Source organism: Plecotus auritus, assembly GCF_963455305.1.
Source record: "Plecotus auritus genome assembly, chromosome: 12".
Lineage (NCBI taxonomy): Eukaryota > Metazoa > Chordata > Mammalia > Chiroptera > Vespertilionidae > Plecotus > Plecotus auritus.
Window position 1 is genome coordinate 17,001,835 of NC_137778.1, and position 26,694 is coordinate 17,028,528.

Here is a 26,694-nt window from a genome sequence, read left to right on the forward strand (position 1 = left end):
TTTGGATATTTATACATAATTTGCAGGCCATACAAAATTATTTACTTAAAAATTAGCCTGCTGTATTTGGTCAAACATTTAATTAACTCTCCCCTAATCCCTTGGCAGGCGCAGACCAAATGATTTCTCTTACATGCCTTGCAGGCCAAATGTTCCCCACCTCTGGTTTAGATGAACAGAATGCTCTCAAAACATAGGTTTTGAAATTGTAAATAGAGTAATATATGTTTAAGTTCCTAAACACTTGTCTGGAGTATTAATTGCAAGAGCAGTTGTAAGGAAGCCAGGTAAGAAGTTAGAACAAGGAGGAGGAATTGGAATTAGGCCTTGAAAGAAGAGTTGAGTTTCTAAGCTATATAATAATCCTATATAATAAAACGCTAATATGCAAATAGACTGAATGGTGGAACAACCGGAACAACTGAACAACCAGTCTCTATGACGTGCGCTGACCACCAGAGGGCATGTGTGGAATGTGGTGGGCGCTGGCCACAGCGGGATGGTGGAACAGGTGAGCGGGGGCACCAAACCAAGGCGGGGCGCCAGTTGCTGTCATCGGGGTGAGCCTCTGGTGGTTACTGAAAATTCTTTGCTCCCGTGTGCCACAGTCCCACCCGGCGCTCACAACTGCTGCTGGCACTGGTCCTGCTTGCACCCGCAACTGGTGCCAGAGCCACTGCTCGCACCTGCTGCCGGTGCCTGGCGCTGGTCCAGATCACTCGGCGCCATCAGCGATGCGAGCGGTGGCTGCTGGCCCTGATCGCCCTTAAGGGCTTCTCCACCTCCCCCTGCTCCTGAGGGGTGATCGGGGCAGCAGCTGCAGCTCCTACCCACTGACAGTGGTGCTGGCTTCAATTGCTCCATGCTGCCAGTGGGTGCAAGTGGGCTGCCAGCAGACAGGGGACCAGGGCCAGGGAGGGAGGGGCAGGGCAGGGGCGCAGAGGATGGGCTGAGACCCACCCCTGTGCCTTCCGCAGCCTCGCAGCACACAGTTCCTTTCAAGGTGCATGAATTCGTGCACTGGGCCCGTAGGAGTAATAATAATAGTAATAATGCCCTAGCTCAGTGGTCGGCAAACTCATTAGTCAAAGAGCCAAATATCAACAGTACAACGATTGAAATTTCTTTTGAGAGCCAAATTTTTTAAACTAAACTTCTTCTAACGCCACTTCTTCAAAATAGACTCGCCCAGGCCATTATATTTTGTGGAAGAGCCACACTCAAGGAGCCAAAGAGCCACATGAGTCGCAGTTTGCCAACCACGACCCTAGCTGGTTTGGCTCAAGTGCCTAGAGCATCAGCCTGCAGACTGAAAGGTCTTGGGTTCGATTCTGGTCAAGGACACTTGCTGGGGTTGCATGCTCAATTGCCAGAAGGGGGCAGGCAGGACACAGCCAATCGGTGGTTCTCTCTCATCATTGATGTTTCTATCTCTCTCTCCCTCTCCCTTCCTCTCAGAAATCAATAAAAATACATTTTTTAAAACTTTATAAAAATAACTAGAGGCCCAGTGCATGAAATTCGTGCACGGGGGCGGGGAGGGTGTCTCTCAGCCCAGCCTGCACCCTCTCCAATCTGGGACCCCATTAGGATCGGGCCTAAACGGGCAGTCGGACATCCCTCTCACAATCCAGGACTGCTGGCTCCCAACTGCTCGCCTGCCTGCCTTCCTGATTGCCCCTAACCACTTCTGCCTGCCAGCCTGATCATCCCCTAAGCACTCCCCTGCCAGACTGATTGATGCCTAACTGCTCCCCTGCCAGCCTGCTTGCCCCTAACTGCTCTCCCCTGCAGGCCTGGTCACCCCTAACTGCCCTCCCCTGCAGGTCTGGTCACCCCTAACTGCCCTCCCCTGCAGGCCTGGTCCCCCCCAACTGCTCTCCCCTGCAGGCCTGGGTCCCCCCTAACTGCTCTTCCCTGCAGGCCCGGTCACCCCCAACTTCCCTCCTCTGCCGGCCTGGTCCCTCCCAACTGCCCTCCCCTGCTGGCTATCTTGTGGTGGCCATCTTGTGTCCACATGGGGGCAGCCATCTTTGACCACATGGGGGCAGCCATCTTGTGTGTTGGAGTGATGGTCAATCTGCATATTACTCTTTTATTAGATAGGACAGAGGCCTGGTGCATGGGTGGGGGCCAGCTGGTTTGCCCTGAAGGGTGTCCCAGATCAGGGTGGGGGTTCCCTTGGGGTGTGGGGTGGCCTGGGCGAGGGGCCTGTGGTGGTTTGCAGGCCAGCCACGCCCCCCAGCAACCCAAGCAGAGGCCCTGGTATCTGGGATTTATTTATCTTCTACAATTGAAACTTTGTAGCCTGGAGCAGAGACAAGCCTTCTGCTCGCTCCTTGGCGGCAGCCATTTTTGTTGGGATTTATTTATCTTCTATAATTGAAACTTCGTAGTGGAGGCCAAGGCAGGCTAGGGCTTCGGAAGCTTGGCTTCCTCCATCTCTGGGGGCAACCCTAGCCTCCTGCTCTCTCCAGCTCCGTGGCTGCTGCCATTTTTGTTGGGATTTATTTACCTTCTATAATTGAAACTTTGTAGCCTGGAGTGGGCCAGCCAGGGTGTGTGGAAAGCTTGGCTTCCTCCATCACCAGGGAAACCCAAGCCTCCCTCCTGCTCTCTCCATGGCCGCAGCCATCTTGGTTGGGTTAATTTTCATACTTGCTCCTGATTGGCTGGTGGGTGTGGCTGGTGGGCATGGCTGGTGGGTGTAGTGGAGTGATGGTTAATTTGCATATTACTCTTTTATATGATAGGATAGTGAAAATAATAGCAAACCTTTATTGTTACTATGTGCCAAGTATTGGGCCTAAGGTCAGGACAAAATAGGCAGAAACAGAAAAGAGTATGTGATTTTAGGACCAGAGGCCAGTATTCTTATTGTAGCAGGAACGTACTAGAAAGCTGGGAAAAATAAGATTTTGAATGGCTTTAAGGGTACAAAATGTCAGGTTGATATTATAGGAAGAAGAAAATTGTTCATATTAAAAAAAAAAAAGGATTATTTCAGCCTGTTGATTTGGATACTTGTAACATTGTATTATTGAAAATAATATTAAACCCAATGGATATCAGGTAGTTCAGAGTAAAAAAAAAAAAAAGTAACAAATTGCATTGTTCATTTCAGCACTCCTCTCACAACCTATGTTGTAGTTCAGAGAGAGATTTATTAAGAGAAATTGGAAAATTGAACATAAGACCTCCTCTAATCCTCAGAAAACAACTCCCAGATGTCCTTCTTCATATACCAGTGGCCCAATACAGACGTCTGGATGCTTATTTTATACTGTTAAGAATTTTCTGGAAACAGACACTTATTAAACCGAAATTCACGTGTTAAATAACTGTTGTTATTATTGCTTTACAATAATTCCTAGAGAGGCCTTTTAGGAAGATCTTTAGGTCAGTTATTTTGGGTTGCTATCAGGTAAAAAAAAAAATGTCAGATATCAACACTAATAAAAGAGTAAGATGCAAATTGACCCACCAGCCAATCAGGAGTGAGTATGGTATGCAAATTAACCCAACAAAGATGGCGGGTTAATTTGCATATGCAGGCGTCCAGCAGCCGGGGGCAGGGCAGGACGCAGGCGTTCCGCACCGCCCCAGCCACTCCGGGCCTCTGGGCAGCGTGGGAAGGCAGAAAGGCGGCTCCGGGTAGGAGCAAAAAGGTGGCTTCAGCTGTAGCGAAGGCAGTACCAGCAGCCAGGGGAAGAAAGGCCCATTCTTGCACGAATCTTCGTGCATCGGCGGGCCTCTAGTTTGTATATAAAAATTGAATAATCAAATAATGAAAGATTTCTGAGAATATAATTATCCCCTTCATTTGTTGTACATGAATCAATCTGTTTTTAATGCATCATATCATTTAAGTTTAATAACTATATGAAGTAGTATTACCTCCATTTGAAAGAAAAAGTAATCAAAACCCAAAGATAATTTTTCTATTGCTGCAAAGCTATAAAGTGGTGTCCTGCAGGTTCAAAGCTGGGTCTGTCAGACTCCAAATCTTTTGATTTGTTCTGTCTCTGAAAGTTTTCTCTACAACTAACTTTGTGACCTGAAGCAGACAAAATCCTTGTACTCAGCTTCCTTATATGTAAAACTATTGGGTAGAATTAACAAGCTTGAAGCTTTTGGCTACTAGTAACATTCTAAATTCTGTAACTATACAGAATATAAAACTATAAAATTATAAATTTTATTAACTATAAAAAAAGAAAGGGAAATGAGACTTACCAGGTATCTAGAAAATACCGTGTGCGGGATCCTAGCATGAGCTCTTTTACTCAATTTATTTCATTTAACCCTCAAAAGGAGATCTTATTATTTCCTCATTTTTCAAATGAGGAGGTATTCAGTGCAGACAGCTAATAAGTGGCAGCCCCAGGATGTGAAGTGATACCATAATTCATATTTTTTCCTTTTCTCATTGCTCAGAAAAAAAAGAGTATTCTTTATTGAGTAAAGAATAAAGAGCAGTCTTTGTTTAGCTAAATTATGTTTCAGATTCATCTATCACTTCAGATGATCAGTACAACTTTATGCAATAAAACACAGCTATATTTAAATGTTCCAATAATCATGGTCATTCTGATATAACTTTCAAAAAAATAACTGGGAAGTTATAAGCTGCAGCTGTTAGTCCTGGCTCTGTATCTAAAAGAATCAACCAAGTAAATGTTGTTGAGAGTTTTTAGGTTATATTTAGACCTAACAGCACCAGTATTTGTGCATAAATGATATCAAGGAATATTGCTCATACTTCTCTCACGTGATTACAAGAAATAAATGTTCATTTACCAAAAACCTTCTGGATTTGATTAAATTACTTTTATGCATGAGCTGACAGATATTATTAATTTCCGCCCTTGCAAAAGAAAATTCTAAAGAGCTCAAAGATTTTTTTTACAGTTTCATAAATGATTAAGGTCTGACAGTTATAGAAAGATTTTGCCTCCTTGGGTCCTGTATTAGGATTCTCCAGAGAAAAAGAACTTGAAGCGAAAAAGAGAGGAGGGAGAGAGAGAAAGAGAGAGATAAGGAACTGGCTCATGCGATTATGCAGATTGACAAGTTCAAAGCTGCAGTATGGGCTAGTGGGCCCAGACCAGGATTGTCAACAATGGAGTTCTAGTTCAAACGCCAGCAGGGAGAGACACTGGTGCCAGTGATGAAGTCCAAAGGCAGTCTCTGGGAATTCCCTCTTACTTGGGAGTTTGGTCGTTTTGTTCTATTTAGGCCTTCAACTAGTTGGATTCACACTCACATTATATACAGCAATCTGCTTACAGAAACATGACTTATGGCTGAGTAATATCCCACTCAGTAGATGCACCACATCTTCTTGATCCTTTTATCTATCAATGGACACCTAGGTTGCTCCCATATCTTGCCCATTGTAAATAATGCTTCAACGAGCACAGGAGTGTGCATATGTTTTCTAATTACTGTTTTCATTTTCTTCAGAAAAATGCCCATAGTCAAATTGCTTGGTTGTATGTTAGTTCTATTTTTAATTTGGTGGGGGTGGGGGGTGGGGTGGGGAGAGAGACACTGCCATACTATTTTCCATAGTGGCTGGCTAAACCAATTTATGGTCCCACAACGAGAGCATGAGGGTTCCCTTTTCTCCACATCCTCACCAAGATGCTTTTTGACTTTTTTAAAAAATCCTCACTGGAGGATATTTTCTCCATTGATTTTTAGAGAAAGTGGAAAGGAGAGGAAGAGACAGAGAGGAACACCAATGTGAGAGAGACGCATTGATTGGCTGCCTCCCACATCCTCCCCACCAGGGCCAGGAGCCTGCAACTGAGGTACGTGCCCTTGACTGGAATCGAACCCAGGACTCTTGAGTCCACAGGCCAAGGCTCTATCCACTAAGCCAAAACAGCTAGGGCTGTTTTTGTCTTTTTGATAATAGCCATTCTGACATGTGTGAAGTGATATCTCATTGTGGTTTTGATTTGCATTTCCCTAATGATCAATTTTGAGCATCTTTTCATGTGTCTGTGGCCATCTATATGTCTTCTTTGGAAAAATATCTATTCAAATCCGTGGATTATGTTTTTTATGTTGACTTGTATAAGTTCTTTATATATTTTGGATAATAACTCCATACTGGATATGTCATTTGGAAATATCTTCTCTTCAATCAGTTGCCTTTTTTTTGTTTGTTTCATTTGATTATTTTCTTCACTGTACGAAAATGTTTTAGAGTGAGAGAGTCCCATTTGTTTATTTTTGCTTTTGCTGTTTTTGCTAGAGGAGAAATATAAAAAAAAATATTTAAAAGATTAATGTCAAAAAGTCTACTACCTGTATTTTCTTCTGGAGTTTCATGGTTTCAGGTCTTATATTTAAGTCTTTAATCCATTTTGAGCTTATTTTTGTATATGGTGTAAGAAAGTGGTCCAGTTTCATTTTTTTGCATGTATCTGTCCAGTTTTCCCAACATTATTTATAAAAGAGACAGTCTTTTTCCCATTGTGTACGCTTGCTGCCTTTATAGAAGATTCATGGACCATATAAGCATGGGTTTATTTCTGGGCGTTCCATTGATCTATGTCTGTTTTTGTATCAGTACCATACTGGTTTGATAACTATAACCTTGTACTACGGTTTGAAATTAGGGAGTGTGATACCTCCAACTTTGTTCTTCTTTCTAAAGATTGCTTTGGCTCTTCAGTGTCTTCAGTGCTTCCAGATGAGTGTTAGGATGACTTGTTCTAGTTCTGTGAAAAACTGAGGTCCTAAACTGGATGCTGTTCGTTGAAAACTGTGAAGAAGGTAGTCATAGTCTCTGAAAATTGAGTAGAACTGTTCTTTGTGTAATAAACTTCCACCACAGCATGCTCCGCCGGACCTTACAGGTGCCAGCAGCAGCACTGAATAGAAAGTAAGGGTCTTGGCAGGGAGCGAGGGACGTGGGAGCTGAAGGCATCCTTGGCCAAGGAGTAACATAAAAATGGGGAAATGTTACTTATGTTATGGGAATGGGTGGTGCTGAGTATATCTAAAATGACTTTTTCTGCCAAGAGAAAAAAAGGCTGGACTAAAACCAAACAACAAATGTCTTAATTTTAGGAATTGCTTCCAAAAACATGAATTTTATATTTTTAAAGAATATCCCAGAGTAAAGTATAATTACCTCATTCTCCAACTGTTGCAAAAAATAAAATTAAATTTAAAAAAAAGCCCATTGTATGGATATTAGGAAAAAATTTATTTTCCCAGAAAGAGTCTTTTCCACAAAACAAGGAGTGCCAAGGGGTGCAAGAGCAACTTTTGAGAAGGACAACCTAAGAACAGGCCAACTTGACATCTGTATGTCTCACATACATTTCTAACTGAACAGGTCAAACTGCACTCTTTTCACCCAAACCTTCTCCTCAACCTATATCTCCTCCTAAATCCTGATTCTGGGGCTCCTCAGTTTTGAGCCCCTGATACCTGTCTTTCTAACTAATGCATCCCATGCATGCCATGCCGAGCCACTGCCTAAATCTGTGCCCTGATAGGTGCTGGGAATATAAAGGCAAATAACAGACCCTGTCCTGGTCCTCACGCAATTGACATTCTAATGGAGAGAACAATCATGAAACGAATAACTTGTACAAGTGATTTTTAAGTACTAGTGTGGTGAATGCTAAAAAGATAATGTGCATATTTGTGCCATAAGAGAATATAACTGAGAGAACTAACTGGCACTTGGGAAGAGGGAGGGAAGAGCTGAGGAGGGAGAGAGCAAGTCTCAGAAGTGACATAAGCACTGATTGAAGACTGGGAGGGTGTTAGTTTCAGAAAAGCAGGTGGGGAGGAGAGGGATGGTGGTACAGGGGAAGCGCACTGCAGTAAGAAGAAATGTCTGCAGGAGTAATACTTGGGCAAGGGTTCTGTGGAGACATGGACCCAAGAGGCACCTAGTGGGGAGAGGCAATGAATTTGGGAAAAATTGGCAAAAAATGGACCTGGAAAGATGCTGTGAGGCCAATTCCTAGGACAAGGGTGGGGAACGTTTGGCCCTAGGGCCACATTAGGTCTGAGAAATCATTTGGTCTGGCCCTGCCAAGGCATTAGGAGTGAGTTAATTAAATGTTTGACCAAATATAACAGGCTAATTTTTAAGTTGATAGTTTTGTATGGCCCGAGAGTGATGTTATAATTATCCAAATGGCCCTTGGCAGAACAAAGGTTCCCCACCCCTGCCCTAGAGAATGAAAAGATTTTAAACTTGGTTTTGATAGACTCCGATTTCTATTTTTAAAAGATCCCTCTGAATTCAGTGTGAACAGGAAGTGGGAGAGTGAGGACAGGCCTAGTAGAAGAGACAGGGTCTTACTTTCAGGTTTGGACATGCTGAGTTTGAGGTGTGAGAAACACTAGTGAAGAAGCCAAACAGGTGTGTAGACATTCAAGTTGAAGCTCAGAAGAGAGGTTCTAAGTTGTTGATAAATATGGGAAAGTTCTTAGCACACCGGTGTTGGGTGATATCATGGAACAGAGAGAGAATGCCTAAGGAGAGAGCAGCTTGAGGAGAAAGATGGCCCAGGACTGAGTCCTGAAGAACTCCTCTGTTTAAATAACAGGCAGATGAAGATGATCTGGCAAAGGGAACCAAAGAGGCCCGATGAAAACCAGGAGAAGGCAGAGAGAGAAGGGTAGAGAATGTTCCGAAAAGAAGGGAGACATTTGTCATTTGCAACTGCAGGTTGGGTAGGACAGGTCCAGAGGAAGATCCTTGGCATTTATTAGTTAGTACCGGTGACCAGCTGCGCAGCTGCAGCTGGAACAGTGAGGGCAGAAACCTGGGGAGAGTGAGGAAGCAGAGTGAGGTTGTGTAGGAAACTTTGGAGAAGTCTGTATGTGAAGATGAGAGAAGCAGAGCAGAAAGAAGAAGGTAATGTACAATCCAGGGGGATCTCTTTTGTTCCTTTTTTTCTCTTTATATCAGAGTTTAGAATATATTTATATTTTTATAGGAAAAATTCATACAGAGGTATAGATGCAGACAATATAGGTGGGGAGTGGCCCTGGGGGGACTGAACAATTGACATATGGAGTTCCTAACTGGGATTTGCAATCCATATCTGATGTGGACCTGTATTTGAAAGAAAAGGGCGATTTCTTCCACTGAACTCAGAGGGAAGAGCCAAAGGATATGCATAGGGTATCAGGTATGTCAATCCTACTGATATAGGGGATGTGGTGGAACAGCAGCAGTCAGTAAGAACCACAGAAACAAGCCCCAGCCGGTTTGGTTCAGTGGATAGAGTGTTGGCCTGTGGACTGAAGGGTCCCAGGTTCAATTCCAGTCAGGGCACATGCCTGGGGTTGCAGGCTTGATCCCCAGTAGGGGCATGCAGTAGGCAACCACACAATGATTCTCTCTCATCATTGATGTTTCTCTCTCTCTCTCTCTCTCTCTCTCTCTCTCTCTCTCTCTCTCTCTCTTTCTCTCTCTCTCTCTCTCTCTCTCCCTTCCTCTCTGAAGTCAATAAAAATATATATTTTTAAAAAAGCTATAGGAACTGTTGAGAAGACCATAGGCCATTGGATTAGACCAGACGCTTAAAACCGGCAGAGACCAGCTCGATCCAACAAGGTAACTAATTTCACCTAACAGTAACTCTGGCCTCATTATACACTCATTGTAATATATTAGCATGCTACAGGACACACTCCACCCTGGCATGATTGGAAAATGAAAGCCCATATAAGGACACAAAATGGTCTATGGAGCTCCTCTGAGAAATCACCCCTTCCTCAGGAAGAACCTGACTATTCCTCCCCTCATTGAATACCCTACACCCCCTCCCACTAAAAAACCTCAGTAAGGGAAGCAAATTCCACTAAAGCGGCTGCTCTGACTGGGGAGGAGCCACTCTGTCTCACTGCTTCACTAATAAACTCTCTCTCACTTTAAGGGACCCCAAAAGGTAGAATTGCTGCTGCAAGGTTTACTATAGGAAGAAAATACTTCCCAGAAAGGCAGAAACTTCTGAGTAGTATGCAGAGAAGGAAGTGTTCTCAAGGACTAATTAACCTGAGACCATAATCAACCACAAATGCCACCAGGGATCTGTGTGGTGACAGCAAGACTGGATGGAAGAGAAGTCCAGTCCTTTTTTAAACAAAATAGAAACTTCAATGGAGGTTTCACTTCTCCTCCCAGCTTCCTTTTAGCAAAAATTCTCCATGAGCAACATATTATCTCTGAGTCTGCTCCCATCACAGCCATTCCAGCCCCAGCAGATTAGCTTCCCACCCCACCCCCACGCCTACATGCAAACACATTCCGAGACCAGGTGTGGGACCCGGTGCCCATCTGGCTCCCTTACTCAGAATCCATGTCTCATTTCCAATGGTATTCACAAAACCATTTACAATTTAATTTACAATAATCTTGAATCCGTCTGTGTGTGCATATATGGGAACATCTGTATATATATTTACTTATGATTTTTATACAAATATTTTCTTTCTAAAAATCTATATGTATATAAAACGCCAGCAACCAGAACGCTATAATGACCAGAACGACTGGTTGCTATATGCCCACTGCAGCCAGTGAACCGGCCTGATCAGGGGGTGGGGCCGGCTGGCCAACCGCCTGCGGCCCCTCCCCCACAACTGGCCCCGCCCCTAATCGGCCTCTCCCACCGAGATCGAGGGCGGGGCGACCGGCTAACACCCCCCACGGCCCTTCCCCCTGGCTGGCCCTGCCCCCGATGGGCCCCCACCATCCCAATTGGCCTGCAGCCCCTCCCCTCAGCCCCGCCCCTGATTGTCCCCCTACACCAGTGGTCAGCAAACTGCGGCTCACGAGCCACATGCGGTTCGTGAGCCACGGTTTGCCGCTCTGTTGACTAATGAGTTTGCCCACCACTGCCTTAGGGAAAAATATTTAAAAAACATTTTAATAATGTACTAATGTCTTTAACCTGAAATCAAAACTTCTGGGTAAGGGTAATGCCTTACGCAGTGGTCGGCAAACTCATTAGTCAACAGATCAGCAAACCGTGGCTCGCGAGCTGCAGTTTGCCGACCACTGCCATACACCAATAGGGGCGGAGCCAGCTGGCCAACCTCCTGCAGCCCCTCCCCTGCCTGGCCCCACCCCAGATCGGCCCCCCCACCCCAATCAGGGGCAGGGTCAGCCAGCCAACCGCCCATGGCCCCTCTCCCCAGCCAGCTCCGCCCCTGATTGGTCCCCCCACACCAATTGGGGGTGGGGCTGGCCAGCCAACCTCCCACAGCCCCTCCCCCAGCTGCTGACCCCCAATCAACCCCCCCACCCCACTTAGGGGTGGGGCCAGCCAGCCCGCCACCCACAGTCCCTCCCCGTAGTCAGCCCTGCCCACAATCAGCACCCCTCCACCCCAATTGGGGGCAGGGCCCACCAGCCAATCACCTGTGGCTCCTTCCCCCAGCTGGCCCAGCCCTGATCAGGTCCCGATTGGGGGAGGCCTTCAGCCAACCTTCTGCTGTCTCCTCCTCCCGACAGGCTTGGCCCCAATCCACCCTGATTGGGGTCCGGCCAGACGGACCCCACCCATGCACAAATTTGTGCACTGGGCCTCTACTAAATTAATAATCTTGAATCTGTGTGTATATGTATGGGAATATATGTATATATATTTACTTAAGGTTTTTATACAAATATTATCTTTCTAAAAATAAATTATATTCATTTAAAATATTCAATTAACAGAAAGTTCAAAGAAATAAATAAAAAATTAGCTGATGTACCACTAAGAAGGAATTTCATCATACCATTTGATGAAATTGCAGGAATTTGTTTTTTTATTTTTTATGGAGTTATAATTAATATATAACATTATATTAGTTTCAGTTGTACAACATGATTCACTATTTGTATATATTGTGAACTGATCACCACAATAAGTCTAGTTAACATCCATTTCAAGGTAGTTAAAATTTTTTTTCTTTTGATAAGGACTTTTAAGATCTACTCTCTGAGCAACTTTCAAATATGCAACAGAATACTATTAAATATAGTAGCATTTTTTTGTAGATTTCAGATAGAAAGATAAAACAATAAATGAATGGTTGAATGGATGTTTGGATAAATGAATGATAGATGGATGGATGGATAGATAGATGAAGGGATAGTAAATAAATAAATAGCCAAAAACCGGATTATTATTTTACTGGAATTTAAGGAAAAAGAAGATAAAGTACAATTAAAGGATTGTATTTTCAATATTCACAAAAATATTATAATTTTAAGATCTCTCTATAATTAGTATTATGAAAAACATTAAAATGTAGAGATCATTATTTTGGATGTTATCTTTTAACTTTCTGCAATTAATTAATTCTTTTAACTAAGAATTTAGAACATTCCCTTTCATCTTCGCCATTCACATCTATTTTTTTAAATTGTGTTATCCTATCTAATAAAAAAGTAATATGCAAATTGACCATCACTCCAACACACAAGATGGCTGCCCCCATGTTGTCAAAGATGGCTGTCCCCATGTGGACATGATGGCCACCACAACAAGGCCAGCAGGGGAGGGCAGTTGGGAGGGACCAGGCCTGCAAGGGAGGGCAGTTGTGGGCGATCAGGCCTGCAGGGGAGGGCAGTTAGGGGTGACCAGACCTGCAGGGGAGGGCAGTTAGGGGCAATCAGGCTGGCAGGGGAGCAGTTAGGCATCAATCAGGCTGGCAGGGGAGTAGTTAGGGGGTGATCAAGCTGGCAGACAGAAGCGGTTAGGGGCAATCAGGAAGGCAGGCAGGTGAGCAGTTGGGAGCCAGCAGTCCTGGATTGTGAGAGGGATGTCCAACTGCCCATTTAGGCCCGATCCTACTGGGATCGGGCCTAAATGGGCAGTTGGACATCCCTCGAGGGGTCCCAGATTGGAGAGGGTGCAAGCTGGGCTGAGGGACAACCCCCCTCCGTGCACGAATTTCGTGCACCGGGCCTCTAGTCATTAATAAGATTTGTAACTTCTTCTTGTTCAGTAATGATAATTCCACAGTTGTTTAATCTTAGTCTACATTAAAATTAATTCAATGATCTTTTTATACCTGACACTAAACTTTCCCTACTAATGAAATGATCATCTTGGCCAAAACCGGTTTGGCTCAGTGGATAGAGCGTCGGCCTGCGGACTGGGAGGTCCCGGGTTCGATTCCGGTCAAGGGCATGTAACTTGGTTGCGGGCACATCCCCAGTAGGGGGTGTGCAGGAGGCAGCTGATCGATGTTTCTCTCTCATCGATGTTTCTGACTATCTATCCCTCTTCCTTCCTCTCTGTAAAAAATCAATAAAATATATTTAAAAAAAAAAAAAAAAAAAAAAAAGAAATGATCATCTTGTTTGTGCATAAGTATGCGTATGCCTCTTTTAATAGTAATATCTGATAAATATTTCCAAATATGGGCAGCATTTGTGATGACCTTCCTCAAAGAGTTTCCATTTATGAAATGCTTACCTTACCTTATCTCAAAAAGCTGCAAACATTTTCCCAAATGTTTCCATATTTGGGAAAAATTGGGGAGGAAGTACAAACAAAATTATTATTAAATTGCAATAACATTTGAAAAATTTACAACTCACATCACGTGTCGAACACAAGCTTTCACTATTCTCCAGACCCAGGAGTTTCTTCATGTTTTCCTTTACGTTTTCTTTTCTCTGGTATCGGAAAGCTTTCTCCTGATCACACAAAGCCATACTAAATCGGAGGTCCGGGGATGAACTGTATGTAAAACAGAGAGTCATGAGCGTAGGTCCCCAGCCTTCTTATACATCATCCGGTCCCCCAGAGGTTCCCAGTAGCTACACTGATAGAGGCTCACTGCTTCCGTCAAGCCATTTGTTATGAGGGGACCTGAAGCAGAGTATAAAATGATGACTATGTCCAAGCATGTTTCAAGGCAGGTTTTCAGAAAACAATAAGTATAAGATGTTTTATGAAAAAATAAACAAGCAACCAAACAGCTCCTGACCAACTGCATGTTATTGATAGTAATAGCACTTTAGGGAAGCGCTTCAGAAAAGAAACCTGTTTAAGTAGTGCTTCTATGAACATAGGAGTAGGTATATTCTTGCTGAGTGGAGTGGGGCAAAGGGGTTGGGGGACAGGGATATCTGCAATACTGTCAAAAAAAAAAAAGAGGAAATAATAAAAAAGAATCTGTCTAGATCAATTTGACACAGTAAGAAACCTTAAATTAAATTATATACCTTTCTAAAAAAAAATTGTGTCTTTACCATTCATAAAGGTAAGCTCTTCCCTTAAGAGAGTTAAATTTAAGGCTCATTTCTGTTAATTCAGTATATTTCTTCCTTGTAAACATAGAATGAGAGTAAAAATTGTAAGGCCTCTGGGCTACGTATTCTATAGTGATATTTGATCATTGCAAATATTTTAACTACAACTTCCCACAGAACAAATATAGATAAGTCATAAAAGAGTAAGTATGAGTAGTAATGAATAGAAGAATAAATATTCAATTTCATTAGCAAAATTATAAAGTACAGTTATTATTAAATTAATAATTCAAAAATATTTAAAATATCTACTATTGGAAAAGGTAAAGTAACAATGTTATTCTCATGCATATATTTTGAAAATATAAATTTGCAAAAACACTTTTGAAAAGCAATGAGGCAATGAGCACGAAAAATAATTAAAATGTGTATTTCCTTTGACCTAGTAATCCTATTTCTGGATATCTACCTTAAGGGAAGAAACTGAAAAGATCATTTAACTGTATTATCATATAATAAGGTTATTAAATTATACTATATCAAAACATTGAATTACACAGTCATTAAATTTTATTATTATGAAGATTATGTAACAAGGTGGGGAAAGTAAGATAGTTTGCATTTTAAAAGTCATGTCTTGGGGTAAACTCTTTTCTATTATTATTATTTATTATTATATGTTAAGTTGGGTATATTCTAATCACTTAAAGAAATAAAAATCTTACCTGCACAGTTGTCTCTGAATCCTCCTCAATTTTTTCCCTTTTCACTCCTCAAAAGTAACTACTATCTTAAATTTGCTCTTTATTTCAATAAATTTCTTTATATTTTTACAATATATATTTATGTCCCTAAGAGTCATTTTTCTGGTTTCATTTTTTTATATAAATGCTGCCAACTGTATGTATACTGCAAATTATTTTTTTCATTGAACATTTTGTTTTTGAGATTCACCTCCGTTTATGTAGCTAGAACTAATTCAAATATTTTTACTATTGTGGAATATTTTCAATATGTGAATATAGCATGATTTGCTTATCCATGAACATTGAAGTTGCTTCCAATTTATTTTTAACTATTACAAACAGTACCACTATGAACACGTGGTGTATATGTGAAAAAGTTTCCTATATGATCTTAGAAAAAAAACCCCACCATCTTATTAAACCATAATAGATATAAAGTACTCTTTTCTTATTTTACAAATGAGTAAAAAAAGTGATTAGAAAATTTTCAACCATTAACATAATTAGCAGGTAATAGATTTAAATCCAGGACTTCTCATTCTGGGACTCATGCTTTTTGGAATGTACAATGATAATCATTATCTTACACTAACAACAAGAAGCATGACTTTTAAAAAAAATCTATGAACAGAGCAATGAACATAGATGTTTAGAAGGTATTAGAATGAAATATCTAGAAGAAAAAAATTTTAAATGCTGAATAATTTTATAAATATGTTACTTTAGTAACTTTATTTCTTTCTCTTAGGTATTATCTTTAATTAGTTTGCTTTCTTTTAAAATTTTATTTTATATTTAATGGAAGATATTCTATGGGAAATTGAATTTTTCTTTAAAGAAAACATTTCCATTTAAAATCAAGTTTAAGTTAACATATAAAAATAGGGTTTGGTTAAAGTTCACTATAAATATATAATAAATTGCTTCTGGACACATATGTACATTACTTGTGATTTTTTTCTGCATCTTTTATAACTGGGTTTTATAATGGTCCTAAATATACCAGTGAAGACCATTTCCCAGGAAAAGAAATAGCATTACTTGCATAGTCAAGTAAAAATATTTCTCAGCTCATGCCAAAATAAATCACTTTTAAGCAAGAGTTAATGTAATGCAAAATGATGCAACACAGTAACTTGAAATGTCCTTTGACACTTCCTCGCATAAACTGAGGGACTGTGGTAATTTATGCCAATAACTTACAAAGTCAACTTGTTCCAGAGATCAAAATAAGAGAAACAAATGTCTAAACTGAATGCCAGGGCACTATTATCATACATTTGGTAAATCACAAGATAAGAGAATGTGACACTCATTTATGTGACGTTGTGTAAATAAACTTTGTACTAGTAACTCTGCTAACACCCACTTCGACAGGAAAGTACAAAGGGAGGTGAGGTCTGAATCCTGCATGGGATCAGAAATCAGCTCCTTCCCAAGACAGGCCTGACTCCTCTAAGAGTCACCCTTTGAAAACAAATAAATAAGTGACTTCCCAACTTCCATTTTTTAGAACCCACTTTGAAAGAGCAACATCCTTTCAGGGAACTTGACCATTTTTAGTCCTGCTGATTACTGTGACAAATTGGTCTCAATTTTCAGTTTTTCCTTTCTAGTTTTCCTGTTCACTTTTGTGTTTTTGAATTTCTATCTAAATCAACAATAGAAAATAGGCTTAAGTAACTGTATTCACTTCTATTGGAATAGAAAAATAACTTAAGGGAGGGCCCTTTCTAAAAAGCCCTTATTTTTGGCGTCTATTATTTAACCAGCAAACGATGGGAAAATTAATCAAAGAATATTAGATTTATTTTTTAATGTTGTAACTATTAAAAAGGAGCTAAAGAAAAGCAAAGTACATTTAATGCATTTTGATAGTCAAAAAGCTGTTATAATTATTTCATATATTAAAAGTATATTTTTATTATGTTTTTAATCATTATTATTGAAAGTATTACATATGTCCTCCTTTTCCCCCATTGGCCCCTTCTAGCCCATCCCTACCTCCAGCCCCAGGCCTAAAAAGTATACTTTTTAACAAAATAAATCAATGGACCTCTCACAATATCTTCCACTCAACAAAATTAATGTGCTTACCAAACTTCAAGGGACATTTCCAGAATCATTTCAGTGACCTGTAAGAGATTTATTAGGTTAGGTCATAAATAGATGTGTGTTACATATAATGCAAACAAAGTCAAAATAATTGTTCAGTGGTAGATTATTTTTAACCTAAACAAAAGCCCTAAGAATAAAAGTGGCATAGCTCCATGAAGACCTTAAATTACAGGTATATTTCAATATTTTTTTTTTTTGCTATTTTTTACAGTATAAATCTACTTAAAGTCATTTTAGCAAACATAAGAATTGTCTTTGTATGGCCTTTTTCTTCACTCACTAAAATGAAGTAGTTCAGTTCTACAATCATTATTTCACAGAACATAAAACTTGTCTGAGCTCTAAAACATCTAAAGATATTCTATCTATTATTCAAGAGCTATGCCCGGGCCTCAAAACCAGAGGCTGAAATGGCTGGAAGGTTAAAGAAAGCCTGGGTGTGCATTTACAACATGTGTAGGCTGTAGTAAACAAGACAGAACACCTACCTATTCAGGGACCTAGGGACCAACCAACTGTGGTCAGGTCAAGAAACATCTCCAAATGCAATGTGGGGCTCAGGTTTTTATTTTGTCAACACTGCGTAAGCCAGCCAAACTTATGGGAGAACCCCATCCTGCCAATGGGAAAGAGAGTGCCTAATATCCACAAAACAGAAGGGATATTAAAAGATGTCTTTCCAAGACTATGAACCTATTGTATAGAAAGAAATTATCAACACTCTCCTTGCCATTAGTTATGAATAATGTAACCATAAGAACCAAATGAGAATGTATTTGAAAGGTTGTTACACAATTGTGAGATGGTGCTATTATTTTTTTTATATCGGTTACTATAAGAATACAGTTAGAGTTAACCTATTCAATACCTTCAATAGAACAGAACTAGAATATGCCTCTTCAAACATGAAGAGGATATTTTTAGAACATAAAATGCTATAGATACTTGGTTTTGTTTTCTTTGTGGTGGTTTCAGGGGATGGAAAAAAAACAAAGAGAGGGAGCCTCTCAAAAGGTTATAAGTTCATGCATAATTCTCAGTACTGAATTTTATGAGTAAGAAAAAGGTATTGAAATCATCTGTACAAAAATTTGCCTCTCCCACTAAACTGTAAGTTCTGTCTTATATAGTTCTCTATTTCTAGTTCATTGCACGGTATTTGGCATATAACACATAATCAATAAATATTTGTTGAATTACTGTGCATGTGTATGTGAAAGGAAGAATGTCAGGCAACCTTTTCTTACCAAGAACATCTCATTATTTCTCGAGATAAAATCATGGACTGGACCAACCCAGATAGTTTTTGTTGTGTATGGAACGCTATGAACCTTCATTCATCAAAGCAGCATTTAAATATTACTTTGAAGTTAATAAATCATCAAGAATCCCAATAAAATGTTTTTTATTTTTTAACATACTCGGATGAATCATAGTTCAGTTATAAATAAAAAATGTGAATGACTTCTAAACAATTAATGTAATCGCTGTCTGTTTTACTAATGAAAGCACTGCTTAGATCACATCCCAACACATTATGTCTATTCCCCTTTGCAAAATTTCAAATGGACTCTTTGCCAAAGAGGGATTTAAAAAAAAAAATTACAGCCCTAGCCAGTTTGGCTCAGTGGATAGAGCATCAGCCTGTGGACTGAAGGGTCCCAGGTTCAATTCAGGTCAAGGGCACATGCCTGGGTTTCAAGCTCAATCCCCAGTTGGGAGCGTGCAGGAGGTAGCCAATCAATGATTCTCTCTCATCATTGATGTTTCTATCTCTCTCTCCCTCTCCCTTCCTCTCTGAAATCAATAAAAATATTTTTAAAAGAAAAAGAAAAAGAATTACAAAGAATGAGATTACTTTAGATGTTTAGTAAGAAAAACAAGACATGGGTAAAAGCATAGTCTGTTGCAATAAATAAATAGGTAAATAAATAAATAGATAAGTAAATAAATACAGGAAAGCTGCTATTAAAATGATACTAAATTTGCTGTTTTTTATCTTGAGAGGTCAAAAGCAACATGGGAGAATAGAAACTTTTAAAAACCCCACAATATTACAACTCAATATGGAGTTTTCTTTTTTTTTTTCTTTTTTTTTAAAAATATATTTTATTGCTTTTTTTACAGAGAGGAAGGGAGAGGGATAGAGAGCTAGAAACATCGATGAGAGAGAAACATCGATGAGCTGCCTCCTGCACACCTCCCACTGGGGATGTGCCCGCAACCAAGGTACATGCCCTTGACCAGAATCGAACCTGGGACCCTTCAGTCCGCAAGCCGACGCTCTATCCACTGAGCCAAACCAGTTAGGGCTCAATATGGAGTTTTCTAATAAATGGGAAGATCCAACGCTGGAATAGGCTTCCTATTCTAAGATGTTACCTCCTAACAGTAGTGTTCAGAGAAAAGCTGGCTCCCCAACTGGCAAGCCCCATGCAGTTTATTTATTAACGTATTCAATACCTGAATATATTTAATGCCTATTTGTTCTCACAACTTAATGAGTAAAAAGAAAAATCAACTGTGCTCTGTTTCTGATCATTATGTCTTCGCCATAAGAATGTCCCTTCCACGTCCATCCACAACGTTTCTTGGCTAAGATGTTCACAGTCTTATACAGACTGATAAGACTCTTTAAATGAAGGCAGGAGGAGAGAAGAGAAGACACAGGATTTTCCTGCCATTTGGAGGAGAACAGGATGTGGTGCCATGATTCCGGTCCTTACTTCCGCCCGCTGCCCAAGTGGATCACCCACAATCAGGAGGAAATAGTAAACTCTCCCACTTGGTGCACTATGTTCAGACATGCTGGGAGGCTGACATTCACCATCTCTCCACACCTTTTACTTGCAACATGTGATTCAGATAAAATAGCCACAAAAATATGCACTTCCTACGGCATTACACAATTATTGTAAACTTCTTCCCACACACTGCATAAAGCATCTCTCCATGTCAGTCAACCAGGTTGCTCATCTTAATCAAGGCACGTAGAAGGAAAGGTGACCAAATTTCCCCAGTTCTCCTCCACCCCATCATATTTAGTTAAGAACAAATGAGAAGAATTCCACCTCTTCTAGGAACTATAAATGCAAGAGCAGGCTGTACTCATTGTACATTCTTGTGGGGAAACAACATTCTTTTCTTTGAATTCCACCATGAAAACAATTGTAGATGCTTGCAATGGGAAGTGTTCCATTGTGGGGGTGGGGAACTAGAGCAGAAAAACTACTAAAAAAATAAAAATAAAAAAGCCATTTCAGACTTAATTAATTTTGAAACTATATAACCCACTAATTCTTTTGCAAATTTTTCCAGGATCATTTTGAAACAATAAAGCTAAGGTATCGAGCATAAAGCCTGGCATCAAGGAGGTCCTTTAAAATTATTATTACAAAAAGATGCAAACGGTCAAATAATTTTAAACCACATGTGACTCTAACAAGGAGGTGCACACAGAAATTACAGCCCTGCCAATACCAGCTAGGTCACAGGTAAATAAATTTTACATGTTTAAAATTGAGTAAGATACTTCTAAAATCATTTTTAAATACATATGATTTTCTATAACACTAACATTTGTTCTTCTATTGAGATATAATTGACATATAATATTATATTAGGTTCAGCTGTGTAACATAATGATTCGATATTTGTATATATTGCAAAATGATTACCATAGTAAGTCCAGTTAACATGTGACTTCCTCATAAAATAAAATTAGTATTTACTACCAGGAATCATCTAATCTATCACCCAGGAATTCAAGATAATTGTGCCTTCCCCTCTCCCCAAATATCCCAGATCGTTTTCAAAGACTTAAAAGATTAAAAATACACTCTTCCCTTCTAGCCACGTTCCACTCTATCACACTGAGTTTTCCTCCTTACATTGAGTGATAGCTTCCTTTCCTTAATTTAAGGTCCTTTTTCCTTACCAGTGGACACTGGAGATTCTGAAAGAGCTTGTTATCATTAGCTCCCATATAAAATAACAACTTCCTAAAGCACTACTATGTAACCAAAATACTCTTTCTTCAAATGGGAATCTCTCAGATGCTCTAGTTTTTCTCTTTTAAACTTCATTCACTTTCGTTACAACTGTCTGAGCACTTCCCAGGTTTTCTGTATTTCCCCTAAGTGTAATCATTTATCCATTCATCCAAAAATGATTCAAGTGACTGATGTGGGTCAGGCTGGGTATGCTATGGTGTTCTACTCCCTGAAGGAATTTAGGTACAGTCATGGACCCCAAGGACACAAGAACATTCTAAATTGCCCTAAAATTTAAAACTTATAAATTTCACAAGTGTCAAAAAAAAGACTCACTTAAGCTCCTATTGCTAGTATGCCAAAATAAAAATGCATTCTCTCTTAAAGCCAGGAATTATTGGACCCACATTTGAACTCTGCTCTGTATCAATCTGATGGCATCACGTCTTAGCCAAAGATTTCCCAAATTTCTCACAAAATGATAATGTTCTCCTGTTTTCCCTTCAAGCTCTGCTTTGTCTCATTCTCTTAGGTGAATTGTAGTCTTTGTCTTCACACATCAATATATAGTTTTCCAATACAATCATGCTGATTCTATCTTTATATTCTAAACTCACCATCAAAACTATCATTTTTTAAAGCTTTGCCACTATCTCTTCTATAGAACTATCTTGTTCATTTTCAAGTTGCAATCATTAGTAAGTAATGATAATAATAAAAAAAAAATCAGCCAAAATCCTATATAATAAAAGCCTAATTTGCCAATTGTTCCCTTGAGCGGTCGTTGGACTGGGAGTTTGACCGCTCGCTATGACATGCGCTGACCACCAAGAGGTGGCAGTGGAGGTGCTGCCGACCCGATGGGCCCTGAGGAGAGCAGGATCATGGCAGGATGGTGGAGCAGATAAGCGGGCAGCTCCAGGTCAAGGTGAGTGTGAGTGGGGGCCCAATCGCCCTGCTGATCACCCCACAGACAGCGACTAGTGGTGGCAGTGGTGGGTGGGGCTAAAGCCCGGCTCCCAGGCACAGAGGGAGTTGGGCAGGGGGCCCAGCCCCAATTGATCATCCTGCAGACAGGATGGTGGAGCAGGTGAGGGGGCGGCACCAGGCCAAGGCAGGGTGCCAGGCAGAGCTGTGGGGCTGCGAGGCTGGGGGCCTGAGCTGGGGCCCGATCTCCACAGGCCACCCCGAGGGACCCCACCCATCATGAATTTGGGCACCGGGCCTCGTTAGATATAATAGAAGCCATGAGACATGACCATTTTAAAATAATAACACTAACTTCTCAATAAAGATGGCAAATTGAAACGCCATATAATGTAAATTTAGAGGCTACATTCTTCAAAGTATTGGCCAAAACAAACTGATTTTTCATCTAGAGAATGAAGAAGTGTAATTTTTCTCTGTCTTCCAAAAGTGTCTGTGCATTAACTCACTTAACCATGACAAACCTAAGAGATGGGCACAATCTATATTATAACCCTGTTTTACAGATGAGGATGCATAGGAAAAACAAACAAACTTGTCCAACATCACATAGTGAAGAAGTAGCAGAATCATGATTCCAACCCAGGCATGGCTGTCTGATGCTGAACCTGGGGTTGAAGGCAGTGGGTCCCACCAGTCTCTCTCAAAGGACAACTCTGATGTTTGTTCTTCAGTCTTGTGACTCCAACAAACACAACCTCACCCAGATTTTATACATGCTAGCTGGAAAACAAACCCTGTGGATCTAGCCCTAAATTTGGTTTTCTTCTAAAAAAAAAAAAAAAAAAAAATCTCAAGTTGAGGTGAGTGATAAATCATAGTCTCAAGAAGAGCTGGACCCTTTGTAAGTTCCTGCTTCCCAATGTCAGCTGACCCTCACTGCCACTAAGCAATCCTTCTATTCAGCGCTCAGTGACACATTAAAGCTGTAATAAGCTACACTTACTTTCCTCAAGTCACCCTGTACTCCTCAGACTCACCACTTTCCTCAGAAGGCTGCTAACGCTGCATCAACGTTTCGTTTTCGGTACCAAATGTCCTCTGTATCGTTTTACCTACCAACTTTTTGCTTACTAACACTTCTGAGGAAGAAGCCAAATCCTGTGTGCCCTAAATTCCCCATTACCTGTCAAAAAACTTCCATGACTCATTGCTGTCAGTAAGATAACATCCAAATTCCAAAAGCTTGAATTTGAGCTCTGCTATCATCTGATCCCCAATGTACCTGTTCTCCCTTCATGTATGAATGCTCTCACGTCTAGACACTGTTTCCCAAACACGCCTGTCCTGTCTGGCCCCATGACTATGAGCAAAGGCTCAGGCCGCTCTCTCCACTGGAATGGCCTTCCAGCCCTATAGTGGTCCCACCACATCCTTCTTTTAAGGACAAGATTAAGCCATTGATGCCCACTATAACCCACTACATCAATTGTCCGCTACATCCCCATCCTCCGTGGCCTCTCTGTCCTCATCACTTTTCATCCTCCCTGTGACCTTTATGTTCCAGCCACACTCTCGCCCTTGCTGATCGTTAACATGCGGGGCACACTTCTCCTTCAGGACCTTTTTGTACTCAGATATCATCAGAGATGCTTTTCTTAGCCACAGTTTTTAAACTTGCAACCCCCTTCACTATATACACTCTCCTCTCCTCCTTCCTGGTTTATTTTGCACTTATTATCACTCTCTAACACAACTATATTTTACTTATCTTGCTTCTTGTTGATCTTACTAAGTAACATAAGTTCCAGGAGGGTGCGAATTCTTGTTTTTTTTTCATAGCTGAATAGGAAGTGCCTACAGACTGTCTGCCACTCAGTAGGTGCTCAATAGTTGTGAATTAATAATTCCATCTTATAACTCTTATTGTACAGATCTTCAGCACTATTTACTTGGCACTTTAAAATTTAATATGCAAATACTACACTCTAGTAAATATGCTGAAGTGTTCAGGGATGAAGCATATTGTCTGCAGCTTGTGTTTAAACACATCAGAAAAGTAAGATGGTTTGACAGATGGATAGATGGAGACATATGTGGCAAAGCAAATACAGTACAATGTTTATTGTAGAGTAAGGGCAGCAATTATAAGGGTTTTCAGCTTACAAATCTTTCAACTTTTTATATGCTCAACAACTTTAATAAAAATTTGGGGGAAAATACAATATTTTTGAAAGGCCTGCCCTGACAATATAAACTTTACTAGTACTTGCCCGCCAACTGTTCTCTATCACCTCCCTCTATTTTATTTTCTTAGTAGTATTTATCCTGGCTGACGCTGTGTTGATTATCTCTTTGCTTTTTGTTGCTTATTTACCTTCCCCATGAATGCAAGCTCCCTGGGAACCAGGACATAATCTATCAGGTCCCCTGCTGCTTGCCAATCTCCTAGGAATTTGCCTGGAAAATAACACGTGTTTAATAATAACTCATAAGTAAGTAAACCAAAGAATGGATGCCTCATGATACTGTTTATCATATTAATTATCAATTTACATATGAATGTCTACTTATTTCCAAATAGATTATTAGTTCCTTGAAAATAGAACTTTTTTATAATTTTCTTAATATTTAGCAAAGTTTTAGGTGCCCAATAAAAGCTTAAATTCTCATATTAAAAAATAATCCATCCACAGTTCAGTATTTTGAAATAATATAATAAAGATTTTCATTATTGCATTATAATTATTTTGTTTCTATATCTGTAAAATGGGAGGAATCGAAGACTTTGGGATAAAATGTTCAAATAAAAATAAAGTATTCTTTCTAGATCACAGGATTTTATAAATTAGAAAAGATATTAGAAATAAGTAAATGGATACCTTCACTTTAGAGCTGAAGAAAATAGGAATCAGCTAGAAAGAATGACAACTCAAACACCCTAGAGGGAGGTTAGTGACAAAGACAAAATGAGAGTCTGAGTCTCCAGGTTCCCGGTTTCTACCCTAAGGGGGCACAGCAGGCCCTTGGGAGTCATGCATTCTCCACTTGAGGCTCCTATTTTTTCTCCAGCTGGCTCCTGGCTGCAGAAATCACTCTATGTTGACTCAGTATTAACTTTTTTTTTTATTTTAAAAAAAATATATTTTATTGATTTTTTTTACAGAGAGGAAGTAAGAGTGATAGATAGTAAAAAACATCGATAAGAGAGAAACATCGATCAGCTGCCTCTTGCACACCTCCTACTAGGGATGTGCCCACAACCAAGGTACATGCCCATGACCGGAATCAGACCTAGGACCTTTCAGTCCGCAGGCTGACGCTCTATCCACTGAGCCAAACTGGCTTTAGCAGTATTAACTTTTAGATGACAAAATTTTGAATGAAGTTTTGCTAATAATGTCTTGGCTCAAAGAATTTGTTCTCCCTTTGCCAAATCCAAGTGCTTTCCACTAGACCAGATTGCCATAACCAAGAATTGTTTTAAAATCTCTTCTCCCACACAATTCTTTCACAGCCTCTCCTCTCTTACAGCCTCTATGAACATTGTAGAAGGAAGACTGTCCTCTCTTCTGAAAGACAGGGATTCAGAAATGAGGAGAGGCTGAATGGCTGGCAGAGGACAGGACACATGATCTGGGAAGGCCAAGGCTCTCCAACTGGCCATCAGGCATTTACCTTCCCCCCCACTACCATCACAGGTCCCCAGCTCAAGAACTGTCATCCAGATAAAAACTGCAAAGGACTTTGGAGTACAGAGTAATAAGAAAAGTTAACCAGCTGTTTTCTCAGGCACTCTAAGGAAAATAATTACGTAAGCTACTTTAAATTCTGGAATGTAGAAGGCCTTGGGGTTACACACCTAACCATAGGAAATGACAGAGGGAGAGGAAATGCATGTTTTCCCACAATATCTTTTCTTATAATCAGTCTTTGTGTCATAGACTAAAGGGCGGAAATAACATTATTCTTTGGAAAGGTCAATTCATGCTTACAAAGCCCTCAAAAACTTTATTGAGGACTGATCCTAGCAACATGTCATAGGTAAGGTCTGCGGATGTTAGCCTTCCACCTCTAAACTCTTTACCCTACTACTCACCAACGTGTAGCAGCCAAACCCTGTAACTTGCCATGCCCCAACTTGCTTTCTACTTTTAAGACTCTATGCTTTTGCAGTCTCCTCTGCTTAGAATGGCCACGACAGCATCTCTGCCTGCTGCTATTCTACCTTATTCGAAAAGTATAATAACAGCAACAATAAAAACAACATTTACATAGTACTTACATGTACCAGGAACTGTTGTAAGCACTAAATGTATGTTTGCACACATCTATGGGTATATACTATTCATATGTATATTTCTATAACCAATTATTATTATATATTAACTATAAAATAAACTGTATAGTTAATAAATATATAACATGCAATCTACATTTCATATAATAAATTATATTAAATTATATTTAGACATGTAAATATATAAATGTAATACAGATTATGTGATGTATACTATATTATATATGTAAATAATAATAACTCTTCTATGAAATATTATCTCTGTTTTACAGATGAGTAAATTGAGGCACAGAGGAGCTAAGTGATTTTCCCAGGATGAAACAGTTGGTAAGAAACAGAGCTGGAACTTAAACACCAAAGTGCTTG

General features: G+C 40.1%; 1 protein-coding gene across 2 annotated transcripts in view; it reads right to left on the minus strand.

Annotated features, from left to right (window-relative positions):
* The window catches only part of PLA2G4A (phospholipase A2 group IVA), a 137,241-nt gene that overhangs the window by 49,267 nt on the left and 61,280 nt on the right, over window positions 1-26,694 (minus strand). For both annotated transcript variants that reach the window (XM_080648451.1, XM_080648450.1), the window contains 2 exons: window positions 17,089-17,126; window positions 13,589-13,730 (listed from right to left, as the gene is read on the minus strand). In XM_080648451.1, coding sequence (XP_080504577.1) covers window positions 13,589-13,730; window positions 17,089-17,126 — 180 coding nt within the window. The remainder of the gene's footprint in view (window positions 1-13,588; window positions 13,731-17,088; window positions 17,127-26,694) is intronic.